General features: G+C 34.2%; 1 protein-coding gene across 1 annotated transcript in view; it reads left to right on the top strand.

The window, feature by feature from the left end:
• The window catches only part of LOC115240137 (voltage-dependent calcium channel type A subunit alpha-1-like), a 118,267-nt gene that overhangs the window by 69,418 nt on the left and 37,523 nt on the right, over window positions 1–11,326 (top strand). Inside the window, 12 exon segments of the mRNA XM_029815112.1 lie at window positions 798–1,041; window positions 2,585–2,665; window positions 3,753–3,868; window positions 4,262–4,321; window positions 5,061–5,162; window positions 7,750–7,962; window positions 8,061–8,488; window positions 8,935–9,051; window positions 9,054–9,268; window positions 9,662–9,781; window positions 10,009–10,572; window positions 10,776–11,121. Coding sequence (XP_029670972.1) covers window positions 798–1,041; window positions 2,585–2,665; window positions 3,753–3,868; window positions 4,262–4,321; window positions 5,061–5,162; window positions 7,750–7,962; window positions 8,061–8,488; window positions 8,935–9,051; window positions 9,054–9,268; window positions 9,662–9,781; window positions 10,009–10,572; window positions 10,776–11,121 — 2,606 coding nt within the window.

Genomic DNA, 11,326 nt, shown 5'->3' with positions numbered 1-11,326 from the left:
TTATGTTAGTAGTATTGCTCATATAGGTATTATATTGAAAGTTCGATGTTGTATTTAGATGCGGCGGAGGTGTCCTAATCCTTAGACGCAGAATTTTGAATAATATCAAATATTTATATTATTTCAAGTTAATTTTTAATTAATTTTGAGTCAGATTTATATAAAATATTAAATTATTATGTTATGTATTACATATTACGTTATGTTATAGTAATGTTAGATTATTTATGTAAAAATTTCCGTATAGTATCTCGCAATAAGCAATAAGCGATAACAATGCACGAACAGGGAGAAATGAAAGTTATATCGAGCCTAGATTTCCGCATTTATCTTGTGAGAACGGTGATTGGACCTAATTACTCCTCGGCAATTTTTTGCGCACAGGTCTTCAGGTGGTGCTCAAGTCTATCATCAAGGCAATGGCGCCGCTACTGCAGATCGGCTTGCTGGTACTCTTCGCCATCGTGATATTCGCCATCATCGGCCTCGAGTTTTATTCGGGAACTTTGCATAAAACGTGCTTCAGTCTAATGGACATGTGTGAGTGTATTCGAAAATTCAGCCAACTTCTCAGAAATTTTCGAATAATGCTAATTCTTGTTATACTTTCTATTTGCCTTATTTTTTTTTTATATTTCTCTTTTATATTTAATATATGAAAAATTATAAAGATAAATTTTTTGAGAATATTGTGTACACAAATATATATTTTAAATTTTTTTGGGGTTATTTCTCTTGGGTGCTCCCCTGACGTTGATGTATTTGAAATATTTTATAATATGTTGTGAATGTTGCAGCAATCGTAAAGGAGGGCGAGCAGGCGAGCCCATGCAACACGGACATCAAGGCTGATGCTCCAGCCGGGGCTAACGTGTGTAACCCTAATATCTCGGCGTGCAGGGAAGGATGGGAGGGACCAAATGCAGGCATCACCAGCTTTGATAATATCGGATTCGCCATGCTCACTGTCTTCCAGTGTATCACTATGGAGGGCTGGACTGCCATATTGTACTGGGTAAAGCAAGAAATGTGTTCTTCAGTGTTAAAAGTCCTTTTCTTGTTTATTATTTATCGTCTCTTTATCTCTTTTTTTTTCTTTTTCTCTTTCTTGTTCTCTTCTCTGTCTCTTTGCTAAAATTTTACCCTCGTTATCGCGCACGATCTGTCCTATGCAGTGTCTCTTTCTCTCTTTTTCTTGTTACATCAAAGATCGATAATCGAAATTCTTAAATCAATGTATCCTATAGAATGTTGCTATCAGTGTCATCAATCCTATATCAACTGTCAATGCTTCATTTGAATTACACATTTTTGTACCAAATTAATTGCTTTCGAATTAATTTCTTGTCAATTAATCCTTTATCCTTTTATAGAAGAGAGAATATATTATCGAATAAATCAAATTTGATACGTGTGTGTACCTCTTTAACCCTCTATCACCCGCTTTTAAAGGTTGATTCCTTTTACAATTAATTTGATTACTTTTCACTTCGGTCGTTGTACTCTTTTGTATTTTCACCTCTCCTTTCTGTGTTTTTAGCCGAATTCGCCGATTTTCAGGAATGCAAAAACAGCTAACACTGACGTATATGTTCACCTTGCTCAGTATGACATTGTCAGTTCCAGTCTCCTTCGATGTTTTAATATTGATGTTAAATGTATTTTTTATTGTGCTTAATCCTTTCGTGACTGCATTAATCTATTTTACAATTATTTTTATAGCAGAATTAAATATATGTATATATATCTTTTAGCACATTATAATATATGTATAAAAATTATCGATAAGATATATTTGTTTCACTGTTCACGAAAGGGTTAATAATTAGCCGGTGGAACGAGGAGAATTTTAAACTATTTTATTGTTATAAGTTATAAACAATAATTTATATCAAAGTCCTCTATTATTGCTCTACCGGTTGTAAGGGTCATTAATCGTTAACTGTTGTATCTCAAAAATATTTTTGTGATCGAATAATCCGGGATAAAAAATATCAATCGGAAAAAAATGCCATGCTTTAAAATTACTTGGAAGTTTTTCCAAAACCTAATATTGTATATAGCTTTCCAGATATAGTTTTCAAATTATTGAATATACTATTCTAGTTTAATTAGTTGAAACTTGTGTGCTAGGTTACTTCTCGAGATAGTGAGTAGTGATTAAGGAGATGTAGCGAGTAGTCTTAGGTTAATTCCACAACATGGCACGTTTCTCTGATTCTATTTGTTTTTCCCCGGATTACTATAACGATAAGGTTTCATAAAATTGGTATTGTTTTGCGTAAATGAGGTCGATGGATTTTCAATTTGTTTTTAAATAAAAATTTGCTCTTCATGTTGGATAAAATTTGTCTTTGTGAAGAGAAATAAAAAATATCGAATAACGATAAATAAAAATTCGAGCTCTCACACCGGGTCGATTATATTTATCGCGTTACATTTGGTACAGCGAGAATACAGCCTGATGCCTCTATATCACATAACGATCCCTTTGTCGTTAAATTAATATACCTTCGGCTGTGTAACCGGTGCATATGTGTATACACGACACTGCTTCTCATATCGATTCTGATCGGATTTGCAGACAAACGACGCTCTACTTTATACCGTTGATCGTCCTTGGATCATTCTTCATGCTGAACTTAGTTCTTGGTGTCTTGAGCGGGTGAGTACGTTCTCCCTAAAAATCTTCCGCAATTTTTCTGCCCACGCCAAAATGATTCACGGGAGCGTGAATTCGATCGTGCTTCCGCAATTCGCGAAAATTGCAAATAAAGTTCCATTACTTTAGAATCAATTTCTTTCCTCGTCAGGGAATTTTCTAATGAAAGAACGCGTGTCGAACGGCGGGCGGCTTATCGGAAAGCGAAGAGCAAGCAGCTCTTCACCACTGCGTTCAGTTCCTATTTAAAATGGATCACTCAAGCAGGTCTTCAATTAACAAACATTGCCTAATATTAGCGTGCAATGAGCCGTATCTCTTAGCGTGTTTAGCACTATCATAACGATTAAAAATATAAACCAACAATCATCAGTTTATTACCGAAAAATATAAAAGGAGTCAGTCATCACACATACACACACATAATACTTATTCTAAAATTGTAAAATTATTAATTACAGTAAATCTTAATTAATATTTTATGAAAGTATCTTATTGTATGATATTTATTTTCTTTTATTGCAAAAAAGCTTACTATGTTTCTTAATTTATAAATTTCTATTATTTTCTTATTGGATATATACATGTATTATATTTATAGTTAAAGTGATTGTATGTGATCTTTGACACGTGAAAAACAAAATTCAAGATTATATAACCATACTTAGTACTGAATACGCGATGAGAATACGATGAAAAATGTGTATTTTATAGAAATGTAAATTTTTGGTATCGCAGCTCGTTTATTTAATTAACCACCGCTAGATTATTTTAATATTTAATTAGGAAGAATTAACAAGCGTATTTAAGAGAGTAGTTGACAATAAATTGATTGTACAATTCTGTGTATAATATATTACACCACAATACAAGCTAGTTTAAAGCAATCTACGAAACAAGTATATCGCAAAAAGCAACAATTTGTTTCTGAAATATTTTCTATGATATTTTATTTAAACACAGTTAGCTTATCAAATATGCCGATATTGCTAGAATATTCAGTGGTATTGCCAGAAAGTCCCCTGCTAAACTTAGTCTTTATAAAAGTGCTCCCGAGTAAGCTCCCATGTCATCTGTATCACGCTTGTAGAGAGTTTGCGAAGGAGAGAGAGAAAGTGGAGAACCGACAGTCCTTTCTGAAGTTGCGAAGACAGCAGCAGCTTGAGCGCGAACTGAATTGTTACCTCAATTGGATCTGCAAAGCAGGTTAGACCAATTGTCGTAGAAGAAGTACGTGAATTGAAAAAGATTGACAGGAATCTATCTCACGCAAAATAAAGATACTTTTTTTTTCAAAGAAGGACGTTATAAATAATATAGAAATATAGTATACCAAATAATGTTTCGAGAATAAAGTTGAAAACTGATAAGCAAAAAATAGAAATTAATGTGTTTCTTATATTTCAATCTGATTTCAAAGATTGAATTTTTAATTTTTCAAACATATATGAAATGCTTTCCTGTCAATCTATCTTAATTCAAAAGAGAGTGTGTGTGTGTGTGCTTGCAAAAGCTTGTTGTACGCATGAATTGTCTTTGTATATTGAAATATAAAAATATTACATTGATTACTATTAATACATAATATTTAATTTTCAGAGGAGGTGATACTTGCCGAGGAGAGAACCACGGAAGAGGAGAAAATGCACATATTAGAAGGTTCATATAACGTAGAACGATTGATATCATGAATATTCACTTTCTTCAAGTTTGCACTTTCGAAAAGATTTGCGAGACGAGCTCTATATCTTCGAAACGTGCTCGTGCATATTTATATGAAATGCTTTCCTATAAATGTACTCTCGCTCACACCTTTTTTTTGACTTAATCGAATGGATTTTGACTTTTTTTTAGCGAGAAGTACATTGGTGTCATATTTGTTCCAATGTTTTATAATTTTAATTAATAGAATAACGATATTCATGAGTACGTATCAGTTTAATTCTCATCTTTTATATTATGTAATAAGTCATTCTGTTTTCTTTGTCACAGTTGCGCGCGCGCATATGGTACATATAAATATATTTTAAATAATGACATTTCTCTCTCTCATTATATTTGCTGACGTGTTTACGATTTATGTGTAATTTTATTCAAAATTACTGATGAAATGTAAGAAATATAAGTAATTTGACATTACAATTTGCACGCATGTTATTAGACCGTAAAATACAAAACGTAATATGTGACGACATAATACGTTGTCACATTTTTTATTTCATGTAAATATGAATCATTTGTATCCTGTTGATACTTTTTGATCGGGCATAAAGCAAGCGTGAAATTTACATATTTTCAATAGCTGACGATAAAAGATTAATTAAATAATAATTATTTATTATTATAATTTATTAGAAAGATTGGCATAACTTAATATCTCTCTGTATGTTCTACGCAGTAAGAAGAAGAGCGGCGGCGAAGAAAAAGAAACTGAAAAATCTTGGCAAGAGCAAGAGCACCGACACGGAGGAGGAGGAAGGCGATGACGATCAGGACGATGGTGAGTTGTATTTTGCCAACTCGACGTTCATCGAGTATTCTCTTTTTCTTGTTCACTTCTTTTACATTCGAGTTATAACTCTTTCTCAGAGTGTTCGAACAAATACAAAATTGTGAAATCGAGACCAAGTTCAAGTAGTAAGGGATTTCACGATTTCTAAGTAGTCAGAAGTTATGTTATGTCAATCAACGATTTTCTAAACAAAGTGAGTGATAATATTAAAAAGCAATTGATAAGCTTAAATTAATAAAATTTTAGAAAAACAGATATACATTAATTTTAAATTATAATCAATGTTAAAATTTTGCGAATTATAAAATTAGCTAAACAATGATATTAAATCTAAGGAATATATAAAAATATTGCGATATATCTTGAGAATTCGTGCAAAGGAAATCGTTGGTGTGCGAGAGATCTTGGCTCGCCTTTTTTTATCTCGTTCTAAAACTTCTCTCTATTTATTGGCACGTTAGCGTATTTTCACGTTCATCGACGTTGATATTTTGTGGGTTTACGCCTGATTTCTATCTTTCGTATCGAGAGGAAAAGAAAAAAACGATGCTGATCCCTTCCCATAATTTTTGCCGATGAACATTCTAAACACACGCTATCAGATGCTCCTCTTGTTTCAGTGCCTAAGAAAAAGCTCAAAGGTAACTACAACCGTGAATGCCATGACTTTTCGTAAAGAGCAACGTAAAACAAGGCTGTATTCGTAATCTTACGTGTAACTGTTTTATTTTTGTATTTTTATTTGTGAAAGATTCTTTTATGGTTGGTAAATACACATATATACAAGCAATATTGTGTGTGCGCGTATCACATTTACATAAAATTAGACACGGGCTATCGCTTGGTAAATAAATTGTTTGGTATCTATTCGCATATACAGGATGTATCAATAGTCACGCATCTGTGGACATGTACATGCAGAAATTAATTTTCTCACAGTAAAACACGTAATTCCAATATAATGGATATTTAGATATAATTTCGGATAGCTTTACATGCTTTTGTTAAATGATACACTTTTTTTCAGAATTGATGTTGTTTAAAATACTCAAAAATACTTGATGATTATATTGATATAAACTTTTGAATAATAACAATCAAAAATTAATTCAATATCTCAATATCTCTTATGAAAAAATATATTATTATTCGAATTAAAGTTATTTATAATGTTTACATAATTTTGAATTGTGGATCCTTTCATATAAAAATATATATTGGCAAAACATACTTTACACACCCAGACAAAGTATGTTCGTCTCACGTAGCTAGATTACATATTATTTATTATAAGATCACATATATATATACACGTGATAGAGAAATGTATCTATTACATTCTATATAATTATTAAATCGACTTGCTGCTGATGTTGTGGCTAATACAAATCACTCGAAATCACGTGGACATTGCGCAAAAGACAGATTCAAGAACTCGACAGCTAATTTATTTTTGTTTTCTAGGTATTGCTTCTATTGGTTGGTGTGGCGATACACATAAATATTATTTTTTCTTTGCGGCCGAAAACATTCACACAATCGTCCAAAAATGCAAAATTTATAAAACTTGAATCAAATTTCTGAAAAAAATATAAATTTAAACAATCAAATGAAAATTAACATAAGAAATACATTTTAAAAAATATAAAAATTTACTCTCTCTCTCTCTCTCTCTCTCTTTCTCTTCGTTAATTTAAATATATATTCTTTTCCACACCAGTAAAATTTTATTTTAGAATGATAATTGTAGCGCGTAATAATCTTTCTCTTTTTTTCTGTGGAATGACTTCTGGCAAAGCGATTAGATGCGAATGTTTCTGGCAGATTTAGATATACTATGTCATGATAAAATATCAAATAATTTTTTTATTATATAATCTATAATCTTAGCTAGTTAAAGCGAACTGACAGAATAGTAGATTATCTAGTATTGTCGAGTGAGGAATTGAATCCCCTGAGTAGTGTACTAGGAATCCCGTCCCATAGAATTTGATAGATAGGTTGGATAGATACTAGCCTGTCAACGTTTATACATAGCGATTGAGTAGTCAGAACATGTACGCATCACCATATATAGCCGTATCCGCTTAGTAGAATATATAATTTATTGTTAGAGTCTAGAACTGTGTATCTATTTATATCTATCTTTCGAAGAAAAATGAAATTTTCTAATTTTTCCAGTCGATATATAAAATAATTCTGTAATCGTTCAGAGTTCCTCGCAATATAGATTTTCTTTCAAAACAAACTTAGAAAGATATCATTATCTGCAATATTTGAAGTTGAAAAAATTTTGATTTAATATAGATCGTAATATTTTAAATCACGCGATATCCAATCGCAGAAATAGCTTTTAGTAAGTAGTAAGAAACGTGAAAACGTGTAGATATAGAAAAGATATTTTAAAATCGAACAAAAATTATATAATTTGCATAAAAAAAAAAATAAAAACATATATTATATAATTATGATACATATATGATGAATTTAACGATCGACTGGTTCGCGTCTGTAAAACATGTCCCAGCAGTGTCGATTATGTCTTATACTGAAGATATTTTTTTCTATTTTGTAGGGTTCTCAAGAACCTCCTATTTCAAGTCGAAGGTGAAAAAACAGGGCACGTGTTTGCAATTCTGGCGAGCCGAAAAGAGATTCAGGTTCTGGGTACGCAATTCCGTCAAGTCGCAACAGTTCTATTGGTTCGTCATCGTCCTTGTGTTTTTCAACACCATCTGCGTGGCCGTTGAACATCACGGGCAGTCGAAATGGCTCACCGATTTTCTCTGTGAGTATCGATTCGCTATTTAATCTAATAGCCCTCAAAATTTTTAATGGTCTAAAGAGGTCGGAGCTCTTCGAAAATTGATCTCTTTTTATTCGCAGACTGCGCAGAATTTGTGTTCCTGGCCCTCTTCATGATAGAGATGTTTATAAAGGTCTACGCGCTCGGTCCCCGCACATACTTTGAATCGAGCTTCAATCGCTTCGACTGCATAGTCATCTCAGGCTCGATCTTCGAGGTGATCTGGTCCAGATTGAAGGGCGGCTCTTTCGGCCTCTCCGTCCTACGTGCCCTTAGACTCCTGAGAATTTTTAAAGTCACCAAATACTGGAAGAGCCTAAGGAACCTCGTGATATCGCTGCTAAGCTCGATGCGCAGCATTATCTCTCTCCTCTTCCTACTCTTCCTTTTCATTCTCATATTCGCGTTGCTCGGTATGCAGCTATTCGGCGGTCAGTTCAATTTCCCCAAAGGCACGCCGCCCACCAACTTCAACACCTTTCCCATCGCACTACTCACTGTCTTCCAAGTAAGTACAACCGATTGCTATTACGATTTTAATATATATTTAAGAGATTCAATAAGATTCAACTTGTAGATGTCAAATGTAATAACAAGATATAGTTTATTTGCAATATATAAAAATATCGTATATAATAGATATTCAATCTTTTATTCGCCATATTGTGAAACGATTGAGTTCAATTTTATGTAAATATAAATATCGCCTACTTTTGTATTGCATTAAATACTTTAAAATGCGCTCTTTCTTAGAAATCTAGTTGTCGGGAAAAACTTTATAGTCTCGCTAATCTTTGAAAGATAGCTGATAATATACATGCAATTCATGTATCTTAAAATTTACACACAATAGAAATTGAGTATTCAATTGAGAGTAAATATAAGCTAACAATATTAATCATCATTTTACAATAAAAAATCTTCAACTTGTATAATAATTGATGATGCTGACAGATTTTGACTGGAGAAGACTGGAACGAAGTGATGTACCAGGGTATCGAGTCGCAGGGCATGGCCTACTCGCTCTACTTCATCGTGCTGGTACTCTTCGGCAACTACACCCTGCTGANNNCTTCGGCAACTACACCCTGCTAAACGTCTTCTTGGCTATCGCCGTCGACAATCTCGCAAACGCGCAGGAGCTGAGCGCCGCCGAAGAGGAACAGAAAGAGGAAGATAAGGAGAAGCAGTTGCAGGAGCTCGAGAAGGAGATCGAGTCGCTGCAGAAGCCCGGGGACGGTGGTGCACCGAAGGTGGAAATCTGCCCTCCAAGTCCAACCCAGAATTTGTAAGTCTCCCTTTTTTCTCTTGTCATTCGTCTTGAATAGCCAATTATAATTTATAGCAAATAATCATTTTTAACTAGAGTGTAAAAAATGTTTTTCATTTTATATTTAAAATCGAAATAATGTTCTTAATCATATATGCTTTAATGAAAGTAACGGAAACTTTTTATGGCAACTTGGAGTTATGAATAAAAATTTAGAAAATTCATTGATAGAATTTGCACAAAGTCATTCTTCACGGACTAAAATTTTTCTGTTTATGATTAATAATTCTCGTCGTAGTTATTAAATAAAAGAAAAACAATCAACAATATAATATAGATTAATTAGAAAATATAAAAAGCGATATCGATGAAAAGGAAGCACAAAATAAATAACGATCTCGTTTTTTCCAGCAGAGATGGAAGAGGTGACAACCAAGCATCCGAAGAGAGGAGGCAGGATGAAGATGACGACACGGGACCAAAACCAATGCTGCCATACTCCTCCATGTTTATACTGTCCCCTACGAATCCGTGAGTTCGATCATTCTACAATTTTTCAAGAATAACTTTTAAATAAATTATAGTAAATTTGTCAATTTTTTTTCTTAAACATTGAAAAGCGCAGTAGAGATCTAAAATATTTTTTATTAGCGATCGCAATGTTTCAATATTTTTATCTCAAGAATAAAATCAGAATTTACGATGGTGTCGTTTTAAGATTGTTGTTCTCGACGCGAATAACAAGACTTTTTGCACAGCGTAAGAAGAGCCGCCCACTGGATCGTGAACCTTCGGTACTTCGACTTCTTCATAATGGTGGTGATATCGCTGTCGAGTATCGCGCTGGCCGCCGAGGATCCCGTTTGGGAGCACGCGCCGAGGAACAGGATCCTCAATTACTTCGATTACGCGTTCACCGGCGTCTTCACCATCGAGATGATACTGAAGATCATCGACCTCGGCATCATACTGCATCCGGGCTCGTACCTGCGCGAGTTCTGGAACATTATGGACGCGGTCGTAGTGATATGCGCCATGGTGTCGTTCGCCTTCGATATGAGCGGCAGCTCGGCCGGCCAGGACCTCTCGACTATAAAATCGCTGCGAGTGCTGCGAGTGCTCAGGCCACTTAAGACAATAAAGCGCGTGCCGAAGCTAAAGGCGGTGTTTGACTGCGTGGTGAACAGTCTCAAGAACGTCATTAACATTCTCATAGTGTACATATTGTTTCAATTCATATTCGCTGTGATTGCGGTGCAGCTGTTCAATGGCAAATTTTACTACTGCAGCGATGAGAGCAAGTTATCGGAAGAAGATTGCAAGTGAGTATGTTACGAATCATCCCATTTACTTTTACTTCGAGAAAGTTTCGAAAAGTATGAATAAATATATTAGAGCATTTAATAATAATGATTGAAACATACACACGAGACCAAGATATTTATCGCATATTTATTTTTTAATTTTGTAAACCATGAATGGTGCAAGGGGAAACAAATGGGAACTAATTTCGTTTTCGCAACAGAGGTCAATACTTCATTTTCGAGGATGATAACATGCTACCGGAGCTCAAGAACCGGACCTGGCAACCCCAGTCCTTTCACTACGACAACGTGATGGTGGCCATGCTAACGCTGTTCGCCGTCCAAACCGGCGAAGGCTGGCCGCAAATCTTGCAGAACTCGATGGCGGCCACGTACGAGGATAAGGGCCCCATCCAAAACTTTCGCATTGAGATGTCCATTTTTTACATCGTTTACTTCATCGTCTTTCCGTTCTTCTTCGTCAACATCTTCGTGGCCTTAATTATCATCACATTTCAGGAGCAGGGGGAGGCTGAATTACAGGACGGTGAAATCGATAAGAATCAGGTGATGTCTCGCGCGTCAATCATTTTTCCACTTGCATCAAATTCGTTTGTCGAAATATATTTTATGTTTTTTTATTGACGATTAATATAAAAACTTGGTAAATTAGCGGCAACGCGGATTCTATGTGTCATTAAAATTCTAACGGTTGAAAAAAAAATTTATATATAAAATACAAGATATAAATATCATTATATTAATAAAATAA

Source organism: Formica exsecta, unplaced genomic scaffold (genome assembly GCF_003651465.1).
Source record: "Formica exsecta isolate Colony F162 unplaced genomic scaffold, ASM365146v1 scaffold419, whole genome shotgun sequence".
In the NCBI taxonomy this organism is placed as follows: Eukaryota; Metazoa; Arthropoda; class Insecta; order Hymenoptera; family Formicidae; genus Formica; species Formica exsecta.
This window is presented reverse-complemented; position numbering and strand designations above follow the sequence as displayed.